The sequence below is a fragment of the Maniola jurtina genome, chromosome 14, assembly GCF_905333055.1.
Source record: "Maniola jurtina chromosome 14, ilManJurt1.1, whole genome shotgun sequence".
Classification (NCBI taxonomy): Eukaryota; Metazoa; Arthropoda; class Insecta; order Lepidoptera; family Nymphalidae; genus Maniola; species Maniola jurtina.
The window spans coordinates 3249105-3276827 of NC_060042.1; the positions used below are offsets into that span (position 1 = coordinate 3249105).

A 27723-nucleotide genomic window follows, 5' to 3' on the forward strand; every position below is an offset into this window, starting at 1 on the left:
CATTCAATCCTATGTAGATACCTTAATAATAAATCAAGTAGCAGTGGGTAGGTGGACGGGATTATTCGGGAATCGGGATATATTAGGCTACATACCGTCCGTACCGTCATAGCTCATAGGGGAATTAGGGCCGGCGCACATATGGCTGAGCGCAGCGCAGAGCTTTTTTCACAAAGTATTATCGACATTGTCCTCATTGAAATAATATCTAAAATCAATTATGCATCCGCGCGCATTCTCTAGTAGAAATTCGCGTACTGTGTCACGCGAGTAGAGAACTTCGCCGGCATGCTCTGCGCTGCGCTCCGCCATATGTACGCCGGCCTTTAGGCGGATGGCGGAAGTGTCGGAACTCATAGACTAGGATTCTGGCAGAACTAACGCCGCCATCTTGTGAAGTGTCACGCTTCACCTTGTATGTGGTGTTGCTTAGTAAAAAAATCTGAATTGCAGTTTCGTTTTTAAATATTAGAGCCATTCAGTACACATTACTTCACGATATATCCACTTATTAAATGCAGCATAATGTGTATGCATCATATAGCTATGTTAATCACGAGGTAAGTAAAGTATTTTAGTAGGTAAAGATGATAGGCTTTAAGTCTATGGCATATCAATGGTTTTTATTATTTTTTACCTATGTGGAAACAGGGACGGCTTTCCCAATTTCTCATTCAGTTCAAATTAGATAAAATTTACTCGAACTTCAGCATTGACATTTTCTTATTTTATTTATTAGATTATTCTCTAAAATTGAGGAGATTTTAATTGCTGGCAGCCTTTGTTCTACAACAACGCCCTCCTGTCAATGTCATTCAAGTGCCAAAAGATCCTTGTCTTGTCGCACTGTAAGTTTTGAATCTTTGGTACCTAAATGGTTAAAAAGTGTATTACTATTATCTATGGTGAGGAATATTGGTGATATTGATTTTTTATTTATTGTGAGGTGAATTGTGGTTTTATTTTGATCTTAAAAATGAATTAAAAAGAAATGTAAGTAATGTGTGAAATAAAATAACATAGCCCAAGTCATGTCAGCAAATGGTAACGGCGGTAATTATGCACCCCTTAAGCAAATACTAACAGATTCTGAATCCGAAGATGATCACAAGCTAGAAAATGCTCTTCACATCAAGGGTTCGGACAGTTGTAACAATTTGGATTATAATAGCGGGCTGCAGTCGTCGAAGAATTACAGCATGAGTGACATGGATGAGTTCAACAACGATAAAACCGTGGAAAGCACGATGGACAACGTAAGTTTTTTGTCCGACGTGTCGACAAAGATGTCTTTTCCGCGACGTTGCGCCTTCGTAACGTCAATATTTGTGTGTGTTTTTACTGTAGCCTTGTTCCTCTGCGGCATTCCTTGCCCGGACGTCGGTTGTGCCGGCAATAACGACTGGCAAGACAAAACCACTAACTGGGAAGTCCCTTACAATGAAATCGAACTGTCCGGAGCTGTTCAAATCGTTGACGGTGCGATACCCAATACAAAGAATCTTATATTCATATATCGCGGAAATCACATGAAAGAGGACAAAAATAACAATGATAATGTCAATGGAGTTCTCTTGATTGTGGGAAATACTGGTAAAGTCGGGTGGTACACGAGAGAGACCAGGATTCCAACAGAAATAAATTGTCACCTCATTGATGTGAATAGAGACAAGCAGAAAGATTGCATAGTATCAGGTTCAGAAGGCTTGTTAGCTGCTCTGAATCCATTATCTGGTACATATTATTGGTACATTCATAAACAAGGGAAGATATTCAGTAACATTGCTTCTATAGACTTTCCCATAGTAATGAAAGACATGGATAAAGATAAAGTGAACGATCTCCTCACTGTGGCAACTGTGTACCCGAATACTAATCACAACTCATTGCTTATCATATCAGGAGCTACAGGGAATATCATTGGTGACCCCATGACGTTAGACTGCAGCTCGGTCAAACTGTTAACAACAGAATCCGAAGACATACCATATCTTTGTAAGAATGGCACTTCGGAAGCTGTGCGGCAAATATCCAAAAATGATCTCTATAGGATGCTGTTGAAGTTAGATCCATCTGTGAACCACTCTGCTCCTGTGTCCACAGTATCGAAGAGAATGAATTTGAGTTTGAAGAAGAATATAGGAAACACAAGGGAAATATTCACAAACGGTCCAGGAAAGCTTATCGTGGAGAACTTTGGAGAATGTCCAAACTCATGCAGAGTTAATTTGAAATTATTACTTGAGAGAAATGGTACGACTAATGTTAGTTGGGAGTACACAGCGGACTATGTGTATGCTATGAGGCCTAGCTCATTTTCCTTTGCCAATTCTATTCGGGGCTTCGTTCTAAAATTATGACAGTGGAACAGTGCACACCTGGCCAAGGGTGCACTGAAGATTGACGAAGTGAGATACAATATACAGAATCAGAGTCCTAAGAATATGGATGACATCTTTTACTATCAACCGACAATAAATATTGCTTCTATTTCATCCTTCATCAAGTACCCAAATTTTACTGCTCATGATATATCGGAGAGGATTGTTCTGGTCTCATTTGATAACATACAAACATATGTCCATGTTAATGTAAGCCAAACAGATATCGTTCAGATATGTGTGAGAGGTACGGCTGAATCTTTAGCACCTTTGCCGACATGTCAGCCGGACTTGAACTATCAGGAACGGTCTTTGATGATTGCTGACTTGGATGGAGACCAGTCTCATGAACTGATATCCTATTACAGTACCTTTCTTCCACCAGAACCTGTTACACCAAAGAAGTCAAATCCTTATGACAACTGGCATTTGACCTCAATTGTGAGAGTTATTAGACTTGAATCGGAATTGCCAAAGTTATTTATCACTGATAATTAAATTTTAGTTTAAAATATCATGAGTGATATCCATTAAAAATTATACAGCTCTTATGGCTGAACTTATGTAATTAGTCAGAGTATCATCGACCAGATTAGAACCTGTCTGGGATTCTTTTTCAAAGGGTCTCTGCTTATAACACAGCTCAAAGGAGACTGTGAGCCGGGGTGGCTCCAGATCATCTCGCTAAGGTTCCTGCAGATCTAGAATGCTGGCACCGTCACTGTAGTCCAGGCATGTGGAACTAATTGTGTCCCAAATAGACTTGCAACAAATATTCGGTTACTATTCGGTATTCGGCCTATTCGGCTGCTTTTATTATATTCGGCCGAATACCGAATATCTACATATTATTCGGCCGAATACCGAATACTTAAATAATATATTTTGTTGTAGAAAAATAATTGGTAAAATGAAAAATTAAAATCGATTGATTACGTATATATTCATATTTTCATTTCTGTTATATTCATTTAAGTAGTCATTGGTGCATAACACAGGTACATAATCATCTTCTGAATTGGAAAAATGGAGGATTCTATGTATTTGAATTATTGTGGTAATCAAAATTTAGAAGGGTAAGGTTCTCATTTCTTTTATAATCATTTATTAAGTAGTCATTGGTACATAAAACAGGTACATAATTTAATCATTTTCTGTATTAAACAAGTTTTTTTCTATGCATTTGAATTATTTTCATAATCAAAATTTAGAAGGGGAAGGTTATGGTGCAGAAAGACTAACTTTTCTGCATTTTTAGGAAGTAGTTTACTTCTTTTTTTCTCGTAGACCATCCCAACTTCAGAGCGATGAGTACATTAGAACAAAACAAAGGAGCGCGAAACAATCACGTCTGTACAAGTTTTTGGCGCTAAAATCCGGCCGAATACTTTTGCCTAATATTCGGCTATTCGGTCAGGGGCCTCGCCGAATATTCGGTATTCGGTATACTGCCGAATATACTATTCGTTGCAAGTTTAGTCCCAAAGATGATGACCGTATTAAAAAGCGATTTCCACACTGAGGGCAGCATCTATCCATTTGCATTATCACAATTGAAACTGGTCTGGCAAACTCAGACTAATGATGCGAGTTTAGTTGTAAGAGATTTATATTTATAATTGAATCATAGACTTTTCATTCATTATCTTCATAAAAGTAAATTTAAGCCAAAATGTTGCTAAGCTCGCTGTATGTAGCTTATCATTTATCAGTACAGTAGAATCTCATAGACTGGTCATGTGCAATAATCCTCCACCTTACCTAAGGACCATAAGGTCCACAGAAACAAAACTCAATTAGGTTAATGTTAACTATGAGATAACAGTCATAAAAAACGTGTAGATCATAAGCACAAATACATTGTATTCCCTTTATGAAATGCTTTATTTTTCTATACAATCCTGTAATCTGAACATTCCAATAATCCAGCATCATCTGGTTTTTAATAGTGCCAGATCAGTGAGATTCTACTGTATTAGTAGTCCCTGTCTAGCTGTAGAAATGTCAATGACCACTTACCATGAGTTTGCACTAACAAAACATTTACACAAAAACTTTTTGGAAACTCTAGTTTTCTGTTAATGTATCTGTTTGTATTGTCAATATAATCTGTTAGAGAGAAACTTATTGGACACTTCAACAAATCTTGAAATCGGTCAAAGAATTTATCTGATACTAGAGGATGCCCGCGACTTCGTCCGCGTGGATTTAGGTTTTTGAAGATCCCGTGGGAACTGTTTGGTTTTCCGGGATAAAAAGTTGTCTATATCAATAACATGGACGCAAGCTACCTCGGTACCAAATTTCATACAAATCGGTTGAGCGGATGGGTTTTTAGGAATCCCGTGGGTACTCTTTGATTTTCCGGGATAAAAAGTAGCCTATGTCCGTCCCCGGGATGTAAGCTAACTCTGTACCAAATTTAATTAAAATCGGTTCAGCGGTTGAGCCGTGAAAACGTAGCAGACAGACAGACAGACACACTTTCGCATTTATAATATTAGTATGGATTTTGCTGTGCGTACGTAAATTCAACAAAACCCGAGATTCGTCACATATGACGATCTGCCAATTGTTCACATGTTTGATGTTGTTAGGTGCCAACTCAGGGTGCAATGTACACCGACCGAGTCTGGCGTTTTTCTTGATAACAATTTGAAAGTAAGCTTTATTTAAGTACTTGGGATAAACGCAGCGCGGCGGTGCGCGGCTAGCCTAAGCGTGCCTAAAGTTGAGTTTACATTACGAATTTAGTGGGATGAAATTAGTTTCATAAGCAATTTCATGTGTAAACGACTTATTTCGTGCGTATTCAATCTCAACATGCATAAAAGTAATTTCGTAATGTAATTTCCGCTTTTAGTTCCGTCCGTGTTTTGTTTTAAAGTTAAAATTGTATGGTGGAACTACATATAGCTGAGTTTAGGTAGTTATCAAAAGAGACCATTCTATCTGTTTGTGCTGATCCTTAGCTAACAATGGAACAACATGTATTGCATGCTATTCACAAGATTAGTTCTAAAATCTTCTATAGCTAGACTGGGTGTACCTACTACTTATATATTTTCTATAATACTTATTAATATACATGTCTAGTCATCATATATTTGTCTATACAAAACATTAAAATGCACAATAAGTGTACATAAGCTATTTTGTACCCATATCCTACAATATCATTCATGTTAAGTGTATGTTAACTATATTGTATTGACTATTTAATCAATGTATGTACGTAAAACATTTTTAAAACCTTATAACTTGTCTGTTAAATAATGCTAGTACTAGATTGTTTCATCTATGTGTTCAATGTTGATATCATGAATATAATCTAAGATATATTTTATCATCAAAAATTGAATCTCGAAAAGTAGTTAATCATTGTTTTAACATGGGTATAATACTGTATAGTGAAGGTGCAAACACATTATCGTGTAAGTATTGTCACTCATGACACAAAGGAACTCAAGAGATCAGTCATAATTCATAAATATATGAACACACCAGTGGCGAAGGGTGCAGATCTGAAAAAGGGAAGCCGGAACAAAAAAAGTTCTAACCTAACAGAATATCAGCACCGCCGTCACTGATGTTTCTATGGTGATTAAAGACCCAATTTTACCATTAATAATATAAAAAGCACTGATATTTTGAAACCTCGGTTAGTAAAAATCTTTTAATATAGCTGTGATATACATCCTTGCTTGCTTTATTAAATACACCCTTAACCCATATGGAATTGAAAACTATAACAATTTTAGTCTTTAGTTTAACACATACACTAAACAAACTGAAACTAAATTACCGTTAACTTACACTTATTAGTTATTAAAAATCGCTAACTTCAATTTGTTATATTATCAAAATCAAACAATCACTAAACTTTAAATTCAAGCACGCATGTATGTTTCACGTAGGTAAACGATTGTATTAAATCACCCTTAAAAACAGAAAAGTAGTATGTAGCAGGTACCTGTTAAAATAGCAGTGTAAATAAAATATTTAATTTTAAGGTACGATAAGCCGGTTTGCATCGGCTTATGAACCATATTTATCTGACCTGTTAGAGAAGCGAATTCGTATTCGTTCCGGGGCCACATTTAATTGGTGGTTCCATATTGGCCACCGCAGAGCGAGATAGACTTTGTTCGCTTCCTAGGGAAATGAAAGAGATGGAATGCTAAGCAGCAAGCCGGTATGTTTACGGGTTATCGAAGCTTTTTTCTATTGATGATAATTTTCCCTGACACTGTTATAAATTTTTAGGCGTCAAATAAACGTACACAGTACGGTAGTATCATTTACTTTGGTAGCCTGCATGATAATCGAACTTTTGCCCTACATTTGTCACTAAGTAGTAAGTGCGTACATTATATGCCAATTCTTAAAGGGAAGCCGATGGGAATCGGGTTACATGGACCTTTCGCCACTGGAACACACACTTCAGTCCAATGTGGTTTGTTGACGTTCGAATCGTATTCCGATTGGTCGATTATTGCTGCAGATTACGTTACACAGTAATGTGTTTGTCGCAGGTATATTGTCAAAGCCGTGATATTTCAATCTCACTAGTGATATTATAATTAAACGGTAGATTGTCAATCGACTACATTTCGTACAATTTATCGGCATGGTTTTAGTGACAATGTAATGTCACGGGATCATTATAGTGACATTATAAAAAATGTAAGTATATTATGAGTGAAGTTAGCAGTGGGAGACGTCAGGCGTTTTGATTGGTCACTTCGTTTTTAACCATCGTTTTCCACATCGGAAACGGACCAATCAGAGGCGGCCTCATAATCTAACGACCAGTGAAGTTGTCAAAATATCGTTGCCTTACAATATCACTGTAATGTCCCGGTGACATTATAAAGACACTAAAATCAGACCGTTAAATTCTAAGAAATGAAATCGATTGACAATCTACCGTTTTATTAGAATATCACTAGTGAGATAGTAATATTACGGCTTTGACAATATGCCTGCGACATGTACACACCGTACGCAACTATTTATTTGACTGTTATTGATTTTATTGTAAAGCGAAGAAACCATGTCGACACGGACATGTTAATAAAAAAAAAAATACAAATTTAAATGTACCTTTTGAAAATTATAGAATTTTTTATTCAAACTAACTGTTAATTCCAATGAGATTATAATTATATTATTTATTTAAATGTAGGAATCTATTTTTTTTAAATTGAATGTATTACTTAATTTATTAGCAAATATATTACTTAGGCTTTTATGAATCCACTAAGTTTAGATGTGCCTTATGAGGGGCTGAGTGTTCAGTTTTTTTTTAAATATTTTAATTCTAATGTATTCTCCTAAACTGTATCCATTTATAACTTTAATGGGAAAATAAAACTATACTTAATGAAAAATATAATCTTTTTTATTGCATACAACTCTTTAAACTAACTTTTACTCCTGAACAGATTATAAAAAATGCAAATTGCTTAGCGCGCGTTCACACTAGCGATGAGGGTTTGTTGTAAAATAAACGAACGAATTGAACAATCGACAGTCGATTTATTTGTCTTCACAAAAAATAATCGAATAAAAATCGGGAACAGATAGTTCAATTCGTTTGCTATTTAAACTCAAATTGCACCGCTAGGCGCGAATAACAATTGAATAATCGAAAACAATCGAATAACTCGATTTTCGAATGAATCGTCCATCGTATTAGAGTTTCTAGCTCTCAATAATTACTTAACCTTACAGAGTTCACATAATCGAAAGAACTATTTATATTTTCGAATCAGCTGCTAATAACAAAACATACTGCAAATAGCACCAAGTACCTTGCACATGGACTTTTTAAACACCTAAGCATTATAAAATTTAATGCATAAATTTTGAGAAGGAACTCGCTAGATTTACTTTACATGCTAAAAGTTTGCTCTGTCATGTTAAAAGTACGATTTAGTACGCTATAAAACGTACCTACTTTTGACATAACAGTTCACACAGAGCAAATATGGTCCTTTCTCAAAATTTAGGCCCTATTAATCAGTTTATAATAACTTTTAATTGTCCATATGCAAGTGTGCCTAAGAGTAAAAAACACAACAAAGTATTCATTTGTTTAATCTACCTTACCTTAAAAAAATAAGTGTTTCATACTCTTTTGTTCATCACAAATTCAACAAGTTTACTAACTTCCTAAAAGCCTAGTACGTCTCCTAGGTAGCCGAATCGAAACGCCAACGAATTGATTGGCCTCCTTATACTAATTACTAAAAAAATATCAAAAAAAAAAATTGGCAGTCAGCGCCGATAGAACTTAAAACTATGAAATAATAGTGTTTTTTTTTTTTTTTTTTCCTATCGCCTAGTTTTCGCTTCATGCGAAATACCGATCCGAATCGTCCATGTTTTTTCGATTCGCTGACTAAGTGGACTTTAAGCTGGAGACTGACTTGTAACGTTTTGGTGTAATGTGTCCAGTTTTTAGGGTTCCGTACCTCAAAAGGAAAAACGGAAACCTTATAGGATCGCTTTGTTGTCTGTCTGTATGTCCGTCCGTCCGTCGTGTGTCAAGAAACCTATAGGGTACTTCCCGTTGACCTAGAATCATGAATTTTGGCAGGTAGGTAGATCTTATAGCACAAGTAAAGGAATAAATCTGAAAACCGTGAATTTGTGGATACATCATTTGAAAAAAAAAAAATGTGCTCCAATTTTCAAAGTAAGATAACTTTACCAAGTGGGGTATCATATGAAAGGGCTTTACCTGTATATTCTAAAACAGATTTTTATTTATTTTTATGCACAATAGTTTTTGATTTATCGTGCAAAATGTTGGAAAAAATACCTGAGTACGGAACCCTCAGTGCGCGAGTCTGACTCGCACTTGGCTGGTTTTTCTTCATAGTCCGAACATCGCGACAAGCAAAAATATATAATCGCATGTCCGGCAACCACGTAAATTTTTGACCCAGCATTAAGCAAACATTGTAAACGGTCAAAATACTTGAACTTCTCGGAAGCTCTCTAGTCTATGACCTACGCAAGCCGCCATGTTGAAAGTTCAGATTTGAGCACTTATTTTGCGCGTACTATGGACGATTCAATTTGTTTAATTTAATATAATTATTTATTATTATGAGTATCTCACAATTATTAAGTCTTATTATTGAACTTGCTCCTTTTTATACAACATTTAAGCTTATACCCTTGAAAATCAGTCTGTTTATCGTTTGTAGGAGCATTTAGTAGAATTTCTATTAATTATGACTATTAGTTAGTAAAAATTATATTCTTTCTTTAAGTCGCTTGATTATGAATGGGATGGGATGTCTATTACGGTATTGGTTGATTAATTTTTCAGCCAAACGAAATTATGTTGTAGATAACAAATGTTTCTGTTTGTTTCGCTCCTTTTATAAAATTGCAAATAAACATTTAAAAAAAAAATAGTAATATCGAATCGATATGTTCCCAGTTCTCTTACTGGCACTAAATATGGGAAAAAATGGCAATATTCTTACTAGTAAAAATTCTGCGTAGTACGCATTTGTAGTAAATATAACCGTAGGATTCGTAAGAGGTTTTACATCTTATCAATGTTCACAATAACATCAGAGTAAAATGGACCTTTAGGTCCTTGATTTAAAGAAAAAAATTCATTAACACCCATTTTAATTACGCAACGTTGCCGCTTGGAAATCTTACGACCATACCTTTACTGCTTGAACGAACGAATAACGAATTTCAGCTTTAAAACAAGGCGTTTAAGGTCCATTTTACTTAAACACTAGGATTCGAATTCTCTCAACGTTGTGAGGTAAATAATCCTAGGCCGCGATCACACTTGACAGTTTTACTCACGTAAGTGGCTTAGGTATTTAATTTACAACAAATGTTCTAATGTCAATATACTTATAAGAGTGTCTACATTAGTGTCAAGTAAGTTACTTATGTGACTAAAACTTACAGGTGTAATCGCGGCTTTATACTAAATTTACTGAGGTCTATAACACAATAGGATCCCCATTTGTACATAGGAACAGTCTTATTTTGGAACGTATAAAGCCTGACCCCTAGGGTACGACCATTCTGTGGGTGAGGTGGGTGTCGTCTTCGACCTCATACGGCTCCAAGTCAATGTACTCCTTGGCGGCCAACTCCTCCACGATATTGAACCCGTCGGCATCAAACAACTCTATCTTGATCTCGTCCAACGTCCGCGCTCTGGTGACAATTTTTAAAAAATAAATATGTAAAAAAATGACAAAAAAAACCGACTTCAATAACCACAGACACTAAAAAGTTTATTACTGAATATATTATGTATACAAGAGTTAACGTATGTTATTATAACATAGGTTGGTGCCAATTAGAACCGTTCACTCTCCATATTATTTGTGACTCCGCATTGACTTCTTATGGCACAGACTCTTCCTCTTTTTTTGAAGTCGGTAAAAAAACAGATGATAGATAGAAGAAATTAGCTCTAGTATCGACTATAACTCACAAATTAGTTGATACTAGAGCTAATTTCTTAAACTGGACCCTTTCAAGTAAAGATTTTTATATAAACCTGTGAGGATGATACTGGCATTGGCGCAATTAAAGTGCCATTAGCCTACTTTGTCGTATTAATTTACAAATTGCGAAAAACCAATTTAATTTGAATTTCGCGAGCAGACCCGTGTCATGCACCTTAATGCGAACATACAGGTATAGTCTATATCATCTCGAGGTCGTCCACACGGACCCTCCCGGCTCCCGGGGTAACTGGTCAGGGCAATGGCCCTCTTCAGTGGTGGCTACGCCGCCTGCGACTGCGGGCGGGGCACGGGGTTGGCCCACTGGTCGGGGTGTCAAATCCGGATCATAGTCTATAGACCCCTCTCACTTGCACTTATACTCACATGACTCGGGCTTCCAGCACGCGCTCTTCTGTTAACTTCAAGAGCGCGTTTTTCGCCGCGTTCCAGTTAGACGTGTCGCCAGTCTTCATCGAGACGCCGGCGAGCGCACACTGCACGGCCTGCGCCGGCAGCGACCAGAAGCGCGGCTCTAGCTCCCTTATCGATTCTTCACTAATCCACATTAAGTTTCCGTAGTCTATGTACTTGACCTGGAATAAATGGAGCGTTTTTAAAGCCCACTGCACATTATATTTTTTACAGTTTCATTGGTTTCAGTAGACTCTTGACAGATAGTTTCGACTGCGAATGACGAGATTTGTGTTGGGTTCGATTTCCGGGTCGGGCCAAAAATAATTAGGCACAGGGCTTTTCTGTCAAGAAATTCTTGGTTGGTTGGTTGGTTCTTGGCTCAGAGGTAGAAAGTTAACAGTTTCATCCCTGTACCTCGAAGAGCAGTATTACCTCAAAGTTCCGGTCGGCTGGTCCGTAGGTGACTACCCTGGCGCGGTACCAGCGATTGTCCAGGGAGTACAGGGCTGCCACTAGCTCGCCCGTGGCTGGCCTCAGCTAGTATCAAACAACGAGAGGATGCATAGAATTTTTATCAAAATCATAGTATATTTCTAGCTAGGAAATCTCAATGTGGCGGGTACGATTTTCCTTTCTTAATTTGAACGTGTTATACCGGAGATTATTCACTTATCTCACGATGCTTGTACTAAGTAGCAACTTTGTCCCAAGCGCATTTATCGTCGATGTACCCGATAGGAGGCGGAAATCTTCGACCACCACTAGGCTATCACCGCTTTATGTACTGCGGATAGTAAAGGTCGTAGCCTACTTACACGACACTGCTGTAACACAGCTCCTGCTGTGTGCTTCAGCTGTATGCACCACTTGTACAGATAGCAGACACCTCGCTGACCCCACGCCTACAGTTAGCAGGCTACTCGCTATCCCCGCGCCTCCGTGTGGTGGAGCCTAGTGCGACGACCGTTAGCACGCTTCAAGCGAGCAGACGCCGTGCTCACAGCGCGCGGGCCGCTGTCTTGAAATGTGCGGTTCGCAAGACGTCAACTATTGAATGGCAAGGTTGCAGCAAGCATGCTTATCGCGCGCTGCCTGCTATTTTGTGTTGTCACTGTTTAGTGCATCACCAGAGAACGATGTGAAGTCCTTATTTGAATGTTCATAATTCGGTTAGGTGAGAGCAGAGTCGTGTAAGTCGGCTACGACCTTTATTTTATGGAATTTTTACGTTAGTACGGAAGTTGTACGGAATTTGCATGCAGTGTTTACTTTTAAATGATTTAACATAGTTGAGCATGACAGAAAAACCAATGTTTCTACTATAGTTATTAAGTTTATGTTAAATCGCTAGTAAACCTTTAAATAAAAAAATAAAAAAAATAGACCTTAGGTAAAGCTTGTATCAAAAGGTTACCTGAAGAGGTTTGTACGTGCTCCGGGTGGCCGGGCTGTTCATATCCTCCACGAGCGCCCTTAACGAGGTTGGCGGTAACACCACTCCGGGATTATCAACTGATTGGCTTTCTAGAACAAACACTTCATTCAAGAGTACGTCATGGCATTTTTAGTATTTATTTTTAACCGACTTCAAAAAAGGAGGAGGTTCTCAATTCATCAGAACCATTTTTTTAATTACTTTTTATGTATGTTCCTCGATTACTCAAAGACACCAGAACCGATTTGAAAGAATTTTTTTTTTGTTTGAAAGGGTATATACTTTGCAGGTGGTCCCATATAAAGGTGAAGATAAGAGTAAATTGCTCGCGATCAATGTAATAGCTTAGTAAACAGTAGGTTTTTAACTAGGCATAGCACATTTTAGTACAGTGCAGGGCCACTAAAAATTGTGAAATAAAAAAGCTTCACACTTAGATTCCTAGTTTCCTTCATTATGCTCGCTCGACTTCATACATACATTATTATACGTGTAGTAACAAAAAATATTTTTTACTTTTTAATGTTTGTGATTTTTGAAGGCGGGTTTTTTTTCGTTTGGATAATAATAATAATTAGGTCATGCGGGGCGATTCGTTAACTCAGTGATCAAAGGATAGCCACTGAGCGCACTGAGACGGGGGTGCATTGGGTGCCCACTGACTCGCTCTAGCAGTAGTCCAGTCATAGTACTCACCGGCAACGTCGTCCACGATGTGCACGTACAGGTGGTTGAAGTGCGCGATGTGTATGACGTAGACGTGGAGGAGCGAGCCGGGCGCGGGCAGCGGGTAGGAGGTGTACTTGGCCACCACGGGCACTCGGTCTAACGTCCAACCATCTATTTAAAAAAAATTGTACCGATTACAAATATACTAAACTTGTAGTGATTCGAAAATAATCGAATCACGGAATTGTAATAAACAATTACGAACGACATCTACCGGTCGCATAATACATTACTAGGACAAAGAATTTCTGACATTGACAGACTTCAACGTCAACACTGATTAACATTCAGTGCCATCTGTCGGAGAATAGTTTACATAGACTAATCAAACAATGACAGTTTTTCTAGAACATTCTTTAAAATAAAACTACTCATACAAATTAGCGACCTCTAACGACAGATAGCTTTCCATTTAAAAATAATCTGTCAAGACTATTTAATTAATCATATACGCTAGCGACATCTGTCGATCAATAGTCCTTCATTCTGGAAACTTTCCCGACAAACTAATAACATTTCCTGTAGCCAGAACACTCGAGACTACACCTTATTTCCGCTAAATTTAATATAAATAAGCAATCCTCCTAGTTCAGGGACATTCCTGATTTCTATTACCTGCAATCACGACGCAGGAGTGAAGTGAAAGTAATAAATAAGTGTAGTGAATTCTGTGTAACCCTGGATTAAGGTTGGTAACTGTGATGTTATTAAATTATAAGTTTAGGCTAATTGTTTTGTACTCGTTTAACCTAACCCTTGCGATAGGATATTTACTAACAGAATCTGTAAACTCGTTCCATCACTTTTATATTATACGACCTGCACTTGGCTCAGACGACCCAAGGCTCATCTAAAGTATGGAACGAGAGTTTGAGCAAATCATTTAAGATTGCCTCTCTCGATTCCAGGGTTCCTTCTACCAGGAAGCTCTAACAGTTACACTGAAGCCCTGCTATTAACCTGACTGCTACCCCACCGGCGAAGTGTCTACCAACTTCGTACCGTCTACCCAAGCCACGCTGCACACTGCTGTCGAGTAGCCTACGCACAAGCACTGAGCCGCCGCACCGCAGCGCCGCCCGAGCATCGTCGATTGTCCGACGCGTCTGCGAGCCTTCTGCGAGCCCGTGTCTGCCCCCGGCGTCTGACCAAGGCCAGTTGTCTTCCTTCGGACAGTCAGCGTATCTTCATGCGTATGCGATTCTCAATTAACTACCCTGTGATTGTAGCGCGTTACCTACGGCCGCTCCCGACTGAGTTATCTATTAAGTTTATTTAAGTTCCACAATAATGGAGCTATCTAACCTAATTGTATTAACTACCCTGCAATAGTGCTACGTTACCATGAGCTACCTAATAGTTCATTTAGTTTCTCCAAATATGGAGCTATCTAAAAGTTTATTCAGTTTCCCCAAACGTCTAATAGTCTATTTATTTTCCACATGGCGACCACAAGCGCGACAGTGGCGCCCACTCTAATTTTTGTGTCTCTTATTGTGGAATAAAAAAGGTGCCTAATCACAGTTCACCCACAGGTTCGAGATCGCATAGCATTAACATACGCTGACCGTAACAAAGTGTATGGTTACGAGTATATTTTGAAATTTTTGTGTAAAATTTCAGGATACACTACGTGTGTATATTTTGTACTAACTTCTATATTTTATATTTTGTGTAACACAGTTACCAACTTTTATAAGTGTTCCACTAATCACTCTTAACTTCCATTTTACTGTACACACATTCACAATGTCTTACCCAATAAAATACTTATCTCATCTAAAGAATGCACTTGAAACTAAAGTCATAGCAGACCTAGACGGTAATAACTTAGGCACCTGGCATGTCAAAGACATAAAACTAACCAATTACAACACTCAAACTTAAGATTATGCATCATTTTCTATGTAATATTTATATATTAGTTCAACTACACAAATATTATAAACCACCTACTAGGCATAATTTTAAGAAATTAGACTACATCTATCCACTAAACTCACAAACTAATTAATCGATTCATTAGCTAATCACCCTAATCTCAAATACCTATGAACGTAAATAAAGCCGCGGAAAGTGCTATCAAACAAACATGATCATTCCATGCATCTAGATTCAAAAAAAGAAACAACAACCGATAAACAGTGTCCACGTAATGTACAGCAGTCAACTCAAGTTTAACATCACGCGATATGCATGAACTTTAAGGTTGGTTGTACACCGCGTCGCGCAATCTTACGTTCATCAAAACAAAGTAGTTAGAACCGGTACACTATACAGATACCTACACCAGTATCTAACATATACTCACCTATTACATTTAACTAGACATAACTACAAACTCAGTAAGTTATGTACATCTACCCTCAACCTAAACAACTAATGTACCAACCGCTACATAAAAATCACTACTTATTCCACAGACATACCTTGCGAAGTCCAAAAATAATATTACTATAATGCTAGATACACACTAACGTGCTGATGACCTAAAAGTCAGTACAAAATTGGCCTTCACTGACCTAAAAGGTGAATGCTACGCCTACACTAAGGCACTACTAGTACACAACTAATTGTATTTTGCTTACCTAAAAGGTGAAATACGTCCATATCTTAATGACCTAAAAGTTAAGATATCCTTCTATAACAAGTTGTTAATCCACTATACTAAACAGTGAAAAGACAACTACACCGATTAATTTTGGACTTTGCAACAATCATAACACCTGCTAAACATGAGAGCGAGTCATGGCGAACAAACGCGATAACTCTGTACACTAGGACGCGATGAACCACTAGTATGGCCACCGCTTTATGAATGACTGAAGAATGTTCGGATAGTACGAAAGATGAAGCATGACAAGGTTAACTCGAACTTTAGCGATATTTAGAGGTAGTGTAGAAGGATTTTATTAGATAAAATCCTAACCTAAAAAGGGGAATATGTAGTGATTCGAAAATAATCGAATCACGGAATTGTAATAAACAATTACGAACGACATCTACCGGTCGCATAATACATTACTAGGACAAAGAATTTCTGACATTGACAGACTTCAACGTCAACACTGATTAACATTCAGTGCCATCTGTCGGAGAATAGTTTACATAGACTAATCAAACAATGACAGTTTTTCTAGAACATTCTTTAAAATAAAACTACTCATACAAATTAGCGACCTCTAACGACAGATAGCTTTCCATTTAAAAATAATCTGTCAAGACTATTTAATTAATCATATACGCTAGCGACATCTGTCGATCAATAGTCTTTCATTCTGGAAACTTTCCCGACAAACTAATAACATTTCCTGTAGCCAGAACACTCGAGACTACACCTTATTTCCGCTAAATTTAATATAAATAAGCAATCCTCCTAGTTCAGGGACATTCCTGATTTCTATTACCTGCAATCACGACGCAGGAGTGAAGTGAAAGTAATAAATAAGTGTAGTGAATTCTGTGTAACCCTGGATTAAGGTTGGTAACTGTGATGTTATTAAATTATAAGTTTAGGCTAATTGTTTTGTACTCGTTTAACCTAACCCTTGCGATAGGATATTTACTAACAGAATCTGTAAACTCGTTCCATCACTTTTATATTATACGACCTGCACTTGGCTCAGACGACCCAAGGCTCATCTAAAGTATGGAACGAGAGTTTGAGCAAATCATTTAAGATTGCCTCTCTCGATTCCAGGGTTCCTTCTACCAGGAAGCTCTAACAGTTACACTGAAGCCCTGCTATTAACCTGACTGCTACCCCACCGGCGAAGTGTCTACCAACTTCGTACCGTCTACCCAAGCCACGCTGCACACTGCTGTCGAGTAGCCTACGCACAAGCACTGAGCCGCCGCACCGCAGCGCCGCCCGAGCATCGTCGATTGTCCGACGCGTCTGCGAGCCTTCTGCGAGCCCGTGTCTGCCCCCGGCGTCTGACCAAGGCCAGTTGTCTTCCTTCGGACAGTCAGCGTATCTTCATGCGTATGCGATTCTCAATTAACTACCCTGTGATTGTAGCGCGTTACCTACGGCCGCTCCCGACTGAGTTATCTATTAAGTTTATTTAGTTCCACAATAAGACACAACCTATTTGTAAGATTGTTTGACTATAATTATAAGTATCAATCCGTCTTCGCGTTTTACTAAATTCCTACCTGTCGCACGAAGCACGACAAACTAGCTGTGTCCGCGACTTCGTTCGCGTGGAATAGTGACTTTTCGGGCAGCATGTACGTTAAAAATGTTCGCCGTGATTCTTTATATTGACATAACTTTTTTATTTATGAACCGATTGACATGAAATAAACACTAAATGTTAAGTGAAGCTTACTACAATATATTAGTGAAAACCGTATCTAAATCGAATAAGCCGTTTCTGATATTAGCGTGCACAAACACACAGACAATCAGACAAAAAAAATTGATTACAATAACGGGTTCGGCATCGATATAATAACAACCCTTGCTACTTTTTTTTTATATATTTCCATTGTACAGACACCACTTTTCTACAATTTTATTATATGTAATAGATTAAACCGATTTGTATTATATTTGATACCGAGGTAGGTTGCGTCCATGTTATTGACGTAGACAACTTTTTATCCCGGAAAACCAAACAGTTCCCACGGGATCTTCAAAAACCTACATCCACGCGGACGAAGTCGTGGGCATCTTCTAATAATATATAATTTAATGCGAAAGTGTGTTTGTTTGCTGGTTTGTCCTTCAGTTACGCCGCAATAGAGCTACGGATCGATGTGATTTTTGCATGTGTCTAATGATGTCTAATAATGTGTGTGATCTGTTAAAGTCCTGGAGGGTTTACTTTTTAAATGGAAGAAGACCTTTTATCCCGGAAAATCAAAGAGTTCCCATGGGATTAAAAAAAATCTAAATTCACGCAAACGAAGTCGCTAAGGCCGTGGCGTGTGGAAGTCCATACTAGAGATTTATGTCCAGCAGTGGACGTGTATCGGTTGATAATGATGATAATGATGATGAATCTCACCTGGGTGTATGGCGACGTGACGTTTAGTGCAGCGCGCGCCTTTGAAACAGGTTTTATTCGGGCCTCCCTTGTAATATTTGCAGATGTCCATTTCATCCCGATTGTGGTAGCCCTGAATTAGATTATACCCGTTAAGACCCCCATTCAATTCCGTGCAACTCGTTGGTAGATTCAGTGCTGTTTCCACAGATGAAGGAAATAATGTTATCTGTGTGTATCATCCTTTGATTACACAAACAAAAGACATTTGAAATTATTATAAAATAAAGTCTGACATGTCACTTTAAACAGCGAAACACGACGAATTCGCGCGAAACTCTAAAATTTAACACAGCACAATTACAGTTTGATGTTAAGATTTCAAACACAAGAACGACAGAGACTTGTGCTATAGAAATTAGATTTCTGCGCAGGTACAGTCAAAGGCTCTAAGTCGTTTAGCACCTTAATGATCATATTATTCACGTGACATGGTTATGCACATGTGATAGGTGTGTGTGGCGTGTCTATAGAGAAAGGATATAAGTGCGACAGGTTTTTGATGCAATAGTTTCGCAGAATTGCTACTCGAATTCTGATGCCAACCGTACATCGACATAACTTAAAAGTGGTAGTACTGTACTTAGTTGCTTTGGCAGCTTTTTGGATACGGGAGTAATAAAATTACATACCGTGACAGCAAGAAGCGGGTCTTCATACTCCGGACAGTTGGTCATATCCAGGTCGGACCCGTCCAGTTCAGGCAGACCTCTCCTGGGCGACGACTCAACCACGTCAGGTAGATCTCTACTGGACGAGGGCTCGACTGGTTCAGGTTCTCTTTCGGACGAGGACTCCGCTGGTTCAGGCTCTCTTTTGGACGAAGACCCGGCCGGTTCTGGCAGACCGCTTATGACTGGCGATTCTACCGGTAGTGGACTTCTTATGAGCAGTGACTCCAAAGGCTCAATCAGACTTATGAGCTGACCCTCGGCCGGTTCAGATAGACCTCTTATGAGTGTCGACTCGAACGGTTCAGGCAGATCTATACATGTAAAGTCTATTTTAAACAGTCAATTTTAGACTAGCCTTAACACAAGTTTAAACAAATGATTAAATCTATGCTCGAGAAAAGCCTATTAACAATCGAAGATCATGTAAATAGTAAAAGAGCGTGGATTTGAATTTTAATGTGGTTTTTAATGTAATTACTAACACTAGTCTGTATTAAGCTTTTCCTAATACAGATACTTCTTTGCATTTAACAACTCTCAATAACGTCATAAAATGCGCAGTCCCTTCAGTGTCGTTGTATGGAGTTTATACTGTAGTTTTAAACGTTTGTTTTACAACTACGACAGACCTCTGGTTTCGAGCGAGCCTCCTACAGGCGGCGAGTCGTGCAGTTCAGGGCCAGTTCTTACGGCCGGCGATTCCTTCGTCGGTTGTGATTGCTCTACTGCAAAAGGATACATACTTTATTTTAATGTTCAAACTATCGTGAGTTATTTCCATTTTTAAGTTAAGGATATGTCGCAGGTATATTGTCAAAGCCTTGATATACAATCTCACTAGTGATATTATAATTAAACGGTAGATACTAGATTGTCAATCGACTTCATTTCTTACAATTTAACGGCCGGATTTTGGTGTCATTATAATGTAACGGGGACACTATAGTGATATTGTAAGGCAATGATATTTTGACAATTTCGCTGGTCGTTAGATTATGAGGCCGCCTCTGATTGGTCCGTTTCCGATGTTGAAAACGATGGTTGAAAAAGAATTGACCAATCAGAAAGTTTGACGTCTCCCACTGCCAACTTCACTCATAATATACCTAGATTTTTTATAATGCCACTATAATGACCCCGTGACATTACAATGCCACTAAAACCAAACCGATAAATTGTAAGAAATGAAGTCATTTGACAATCTACCGTTTAATTATAATATCACTAGTGAGATTGTAATATCACGACTTTGACAATATACCTGCGACATATATATCAGCTATACCCACGTATTTAGTCGATGTAAGCCCGACTAGTTTCTTAGTTAGCAGAAACTGTCATGTCTTTTTTAATTCAGATACAAGTTAGCCCTAGACTATGCAATGTCACCCGGTGGTAAGTGATGATGCAGTCTGATGGAAGCAGGCTAGCCTGGAATGGCAGTTTTTACTAAACCCATACCCCTTTGGTATCTACCAGGCATTGTACCAGAACGCTAAATCGCTTTGCCGGTTTCGTGATAACTAGCCACAGCCGAAGCCTCCCACCAGACCAGACGCGCGAACGAAGTCCCGGACATCATCTGTGCTCTTCTTAGTTTAAACGCATAGTACTTACTTTTGCATGCCAGGCCCCGTTCCACTAGTACATCGTTAAGGGTCTCCCCTGATGGAAGTATCACGTATATGCCCAGGGACTCCGATGAACTGAAACAATAGGGGAAAATTGTCAACTAGTGCGTTTTTAGGGTTCCGTACCTCAAAAGGAAAAACGGAACCCTTATAGGATCACTTTGTCTGTCTGTCTGTCTGTCTGTCCGTCCGTCCGTCCGTCGTGTTTGTCAAGAAAACCTATAGGGTACTTCCCGTTGATCTAGAATCATTAAATTTGGCAGGTAGGTAAGTCTTATAGCAAAAGTAAAGGAATAAATACGAAAACCGTGAATTTGTGGTTACATCATTAAAAAAAAATTAAAATGCGTTTCAATTTTCAAAGTAAGATAACTATGCCAAGTGGGGTATCATATGAAAGGGCTTTACCTGTAAATTCTAAAACAGATTTTTATTTATTTTTATGCATAATAATTTTTAATTTATAAAATTTATAATAAAATGTTGGAAAAAATACCTGAGTACGGAACCCTCAGTGCGCGAGTCTGACTCGCACTTGTCCGGTTTTTATACTCATATGTAATTGTTTACTGTCCCAAATAAATAAAAAATAAAATAACTGTGTTTTCTTGCATCCTCTAACAGTTTCAGCTTTTCAATCGAGCATACATACTTGTCATCTACTCTTATTCTGCAGGCCGTGTTGATGTATCCCTTGATGAACAACTCTTGTTCTGTGCTCAGTTGGCCCAGGAGGTCTAGCTGTGAACAAATACAATGAAGTTCACTAACTGAAATCCTTTGATGCAGTATAGGATTTTCCATTCGACAAATTCCCGTATACGATATGCGAGAAAAATATCGCAGACATTGAAATCCACACGGATTCAATAGATTTTATAATATTATGCTTCAGTCTTAATATACAAGTGTAAATTAAAAATTTATAACACTCCCGACAAGTGAAGGTTACAGTAACTAGAAAAGAGCTGATAACTTTCAAACAGCTGAACCGATTTACTTGGATTATAGCTAAGAACACTCTCGATCAAGCCAAGCCACCTTTCAAACAAAAAAAACTAAATTAAAATCGGTTCATTAGTGTAGGAGCTACGATGCCACAGACTGGTACACACGTCAAACTTATAACACCCCTCTTTTTGGGTCGCGGGTTAATAAAAGGAAAAGGTGACTGACTGACTGATCTATCAATGCACAGCTCATACTACTCGATGAATCATGCTTAGATTTGGCAGGCAGATAGAGCTATTATGACGTAGAATCCGCGCAGATAGGATTTTTAAAAATTCAACCCCTAAAGGGGGTAAAATAGGGGTTAGAAATTCGTGTAGTCCACGCGGAAGAAGTCGAGGGCATAAGCTAATTAATAATATCGAAAAAAATTGTTATACATTTAGGCAAAGTATTTCCATTGTGAACCTTTATTTCACCACTAGCTAATGGCCGTGACTACGTTCTCGTGGATTTGGGTTTTATAAAATCTCTGATTTGAGAACTCTTTGATTTTTCCAGTATAAAAGTAGCTTATGTCTGTCCCCGAGATATAAGCTAACTTTGAACCAAATATCAAAATCAGTTAAACTGTTGGGCCGTGAAAAGCTAGCAAACAGACAGACTGACAGACACGCTTTCACATTTATAATTAAGCATGGATTGTAGAGGTCATTGATGCTCCTATTCTTACTTTGAATGCTGTATTGAACTTACCCCAGCGAAATGGCAGCACCGAGCAAAGGGCGGTAGAGTGCAGAATCTCTGATCCAAGAGTTGTATGGTGCTTGTGGGCACCAGCCAAGTTTCACCCACGTCCACCAGGAACACCTCTGCGATGCTCATATCCTCCTGGTAACAAATTTTTGAATTTTAGTGAAATTTTCAATTCATCACACTAATATTAAAATCATTTGTATGTTTACAACCAATCACAAACGAAACTGTTGCCAAATTCAATTTGGAATGTTTTTGAAAATATTTTCGAATTGAATTTCGAATGCATTTTGAAAAAATGTTTGTGATTGGTTGGTGACTCTTAACGCCCACTCAGCTTTAGCTCTGACATTTGTATGGCATTACGTAGCAGAGAGAACGCCATACTAACTTCTTTCCGTGGATGGAGTATGCTAGTGGACGAACACGCGCTATGACCGGCTGAGATATTTTCGTACCATTCAAAAATAAGACTTCTGCGCAGATACAATCAAAGACCGTAAGTCGTTTAGCACATTAATGATCACATTCGCGTGGCGAGGCTAAGCAATTACGTTAGGTGTGTGTGGCGTGTTTGTAGAAAAAGGTCAAAACTGCGACAGGTTTTTGATGCAATAGTTTCGCGGAATTGCTACTCGAATTCTGAAGCCGACCGTACATTAGCGTAACTTATAAAAGTGGTAGTGCACTTAAATACCTTAGTGAGTCTCATGAACAGCGCTCTGTAATAGCATTCGCTTTCCACCTCACACACGGCGCAGTACGTCAAAGACATCACGTCATCCAGGCTCAGCTCCGTCGAGTTATCTTTGTAATACTCGTTCATCCCGATCATAAGACTGAAACAACCAGGTAAGGTATAGTTCAGCACGGCCATCATAGTATAAGGTGAGTCGAGGGTAGGGGGGGGGGGGGGGTCTGGGAAGGCTTCCACCCCGATTGCCATGTCGACCTGGCAATCACAATCGATTCAGTACTGAGTGAACATACATATCACAAACGTCACTGGCAGTACGCGAAACAGTGGCGGCCGGAGCGTCGGGCGCGAACCCAGAAGACGCAGGTTCGAATCCTACCGGTTCCGCAATTTTTGATTTTGCTACTGCATCGACGTCACGTAAAAGGGCCATTTCACAAAACTTGCGGTGCGAGTCATCTCACTCATCGATATTGCCCCAGTAGTTTAGGCGCTAGTGTGGAACACACAGAATCTGGATACAAACATACATAGACTGCTCAAATCATAACCCTTCCTTTTGGGTATGCCGTAGCTGGGTTTAAAAAAAAAAAAGAATATTGAGAAACTTTATCATGACAACTAATATTCCCTTTTCCCCTCCAACAAGCGTAAAGTCTGTGCTACATATAGAAGTAGGTACGACAATAGTGCAACGGGCGGGGTTTGAACCGGCAACCTTTCGGATTTCAGTCCACTCCTTTAACCGTTGAGCTATCGAGGCTCTAACACTACTACTTACTTGTGAGCAGCCTCAAAGTCCTCAGTGATGACGTAGAAGCAAAGTCCATCCACAAATGTAATTGTTGCTGCATACACAGCATCCACTTGCAAGATTCTTTGTCCCGGCAGATTGATTTCTTCCACGGGTGGCCTTGTTGGTGCCAAGTCTGATACATAAGACATTTTTTTTTTCTTTAAAACTGCCTTAACTCTGATTAGCCAATGTCAAGTTTGTAGTTATTTTCAAGTTATTGAATCTATACAAGTATGGACTCCGTCTGCGGCGGCGCCCGCCGACATACGCGCGGCGCCCCTTTAGAGCGCTTCCCAGTCAGTTCCACCACCAAAAAACACCAACTAACACAAAAACCATCCACTCTTAACAAATAAAACCTTCCAAACAAGCACAGCACGCGCGCCAGCAAACGCCATCACAGACGGAGTCCTACATAGGACATTAACATAGTCATTTATTCAAATTGTGAAAAAGTGTCAAACTATGATTTAGTAGTGATAATTAATTAACTTAAAACTAAAGCTACAAACTATTTATTTATTTATTTAAATGGACAATCAACAAGTTACAGTACTCTTCTACACAAAATGAAAAACAAATATTATTATGAAGAAAAAAAAAAGTTAGTGGGAGGCTTTGGCCGTGGCTAGTTACCACCCTGCCGGCAACGTTCATTATCACTTACCACCAGGTGAGATTGCAGTCAAAGGCTAATTTGCATCTGGACTAAAAATTATAATGGCTGTAACTGTAGATGCAATCGCAAGCTGTGGTAATGATGCGATAAGAAGCTAGGTCGCCAGCTATTAGATCCAGCAAGCTGTGATTTTTTTTTTATTCAGTCCACAAAACCGACTACAATTGGAAAGAAAAAATACAAGATGATACATGGACAAAGACCTGATCAACCCATTTCCGCCCCACTACTGAGTACGGGTCTCCTCTCAGAATGAGAAGGGTTTAGGCCATAGTCTGCCACGCTGGCCCAATGCGGATTGGCAGACTTCACACACCTTTGAGAACATGGAGAACTCTCAGGCATGTAGGTTTCCTCACGATGTTTTCCTTCACCGTTAAAGCAAGTGATATTTAATTGCTTAAAACGCACATAACTGAAAAGTTATTGGTGCGCGCCCGGGATCGAACCCCCGACCTCAGATTAGGAGGCGGACGTTCTAACCGCTAGGCTATCACTGCTTATGCTATGGACAAAGACACATGCGCGCAATTGCGTCTTCTCGATGTGGACTCCGCATGCAATGTGATAATCAGCTAGCTAGTAAAATGTGGATTTATATCACACATATAAACCCACATTCATGTTTTAATACTCCTTATTATACTACAGTTGTATTATCAAATTTTGTTTGTGTGAATATTTTGAACGTGCCAGCATTCTCTAACCAACCTGTACGCAGATTATGACATCATTGTTCCTTACCTTGCAAAGTAAATAGTTCGAGATCATTCGACAAAATGGAGTGAACTTCTTGCCCATCGTTTGAATCTGGTAAACTCCCCGATGAGCATGAGTTACTAGAGAAATCAATTAAGTCATTATTCCTGCGTGCCCTCCTTCTTGAGGGGTTTCTTGGGGGGCAATTGTTGGTGCAAGCCCTCGAGGTTGACGGTGTAGGTTCGCTCAGAGCATCCATTAAATTCATATTTATCGGAACTAGAGGCGAAGGCAATCTTCTCTGTTGTCTATTCGGTACATCGTGAACTGGTATTAGGGGGACTGGCATATCGTGACTAGTGTCCGTGACTGAAAAGAAAAACTATAACATCATCCATCGTCAGCTCACTACTGAGCACAGGTCTCTCAGAAAGCCTTGTTATTTTTTGAAGTATTGATTTTGTAACTTTGCAGAATGTTGTATTTCTATAAGTTTTTATGTGTACTATGTCACAGGGAAGCATAATATTTATTGAAATCCTGTAGGAGCTCTTTGATTTTCCGGGATAAAAAGTAGCCTATGTCCTTCCCCAAAACGTATCCCATGTCTGCACCAAAATTTCATTAAAATGACGATTTCGCGACCCGCTTGGGTCGCGAAAACGTAACTGACACGACAGACAGACACACATTCGCATTTATAATATTAAGTATGGATAATAAATGATGCCTGCAACTTCATCCATGTGAATTTGGAGTTAAAATCCTTTGCAAACTCGGTTTTTGCAGGTTAAAAAGTAGCCTTTTAGTAAAGTTTTATTATTTGTTCTTATAGTTGCAATAGAAATACACACTCTACCTATTAAGTATAGTTCACGAGATACAGCCTGCTAAGAAACGGACAAACAGTGGAGGCTTAGTAATAGATACTTAACTAGAATAGAATAGAACCTTAACTAAAAGATGTATGGATCATATGCATACCAAGGTTATCTATCGCAAGGTTGAAATCTGTTATGAGGTAGTTATATTCCTCCAGCTGGTTCATGCAGCTAAGGAATTTGTCTTTCATCTCAGAAGGATCACATTCCAACTGGTTTAGAAAACCTTGTGCCTGTAATGACAATACAGTGATAAATTATTCAATATATTTTTACTAAATAGGCATGTTCTTGACTGCTATATTTAATCTATAGACTTTTATGACCCCACCAACAACTAGTTGAGACATGTTTAGAACAGAGCATTGGTTGATTGGATTGAAATCGTCTCGCGATAATTACGTGAAACTATAGTTTCACCAAATTTTGTGCGCCTGCGTTTTTGCATAATGAATGAATAACCTAATGTGAGAGTTTCACTGCACTGTTTCAAACCATGAAACATTTTTCTGTGCAGTTACGTTACACCATCTGCTCTGGGCTTAAGTCTCATAATATGAGCATGGTCAAGATGAAATAAAATAATAATAAATTAAGCACTCTGCTTCATCAACGTGAAATAGAAAATATCTGAAGGCTTTGATTGCATGGAAGATAGTTACTATTACTTTATTTTGAAAAAAACTTGGCACAGCATGCAAGTATGACCATTTAGTTCCTTTAAACTGTAAAAGCCAAATGTAATACAAGATATTAAGAATAACTAACTTGGCGTTCCAATTTTGTAATATTCGTCACAGCACAATCGCAATTTTCAATGAACACGCTGATGCGATCCTCTAGAGCCTGTCGTCGACGTATTACAAAACTATTAAGGTCCAGAAAACTCCTGAAACAGCAAAAACTTCTCTTGTAAACAAAACAACCAGACTTTCTTTCTAAACAAAACAAAAATAGCTTTCATAGGAACTTACATGATTTGCACGAGACACGCCCACGACGCGAAGGGCACAAGTAAACGAAAGTTAATCACAAATAAAAAGACGGTAATTTTTAATTGAACAAAAATCTAGGAAAGAAACGCGGGTTAGAAAATTATAAAATTATAATGTGACATTGACATTTGACAGTACGAAAAATATGAAAAGTAACACAGAGCGTAGCGGAAATTCGTAAGTCTATGATTACAAGCACCCCCTACTGCCCAGCTGAATCATTGTAATTACTAAACAAAATAATTTAAATATAATATGTAAGAAATAAATTGTTTCGTGGTATATTAATTAAATTATGTTCAAAATTGAACTTTTATGTTTAAAAATTCTTAAACTATTATATTGTTTAATATTATGCTATGAAGTTAGTTTAACTATTCGCCATTAGATGGCATTCACTTCTTCCAAATAAGGAGTCTACTCGGTAAGAGATGGCGCTACTTG

General features: G+C 38.5%; 2 protein-coding genes and 1 long non-coding RNA gene across 3 annotated transcripts in view; 2 read left to right on the forward strand and 1 right to left on the reverse strand.

Moving 5' to 3' along the window:
• LOC123871914 overlaps window positions 1-27723 on the forward strand; it is a 575184-nt gene that overhangs the window by 104148 nt on the left and 443313 nt on the right. The window lies entirely within an intron of this gene.
• LOC123871895 (protein FAM234A) lies at window positions 872-2508 on the forward strand. Its single transcript, XM_045915938.1, has one exon. The coding sequence runs from the start codon at window positions 1032-1034 to the stop codon at window positions 2358-2360; it is 1329 nt and encodes a 442-aa protein (XP_045771894.1). The 5' UTR covers window positions 872-1031; the 3' UTR covers window positions 2361-2508.
• On the reverse strand, window positions 9396-27401 carry LOC123871883. The gene is made up of 17 exons (XM_045915913.1): window positions 27259-27401; window positions 27053-27173; window positions 26388-26517; window positions 25449-25772; window positions 24011-24158; window positions 23230-23371; window positions 22533-22667; window positions 21478-21566; window positions 20812-20900; window positions 19824-19919; window positions 19153-19505; window positions 18482-18593; window positions 13434-13577; window positions 12717-12826; window positions 11735-11839; window positions 11273-11481; window positions 9396-10589 (listed from the first exon to the last, which is right to left on the reverse strand). Coding segments are annotated over exons 1-17 (2460 nt in total). The 5' UTR covers window positions 27261-27401; the 3' UTR covers window positions 9396-10438.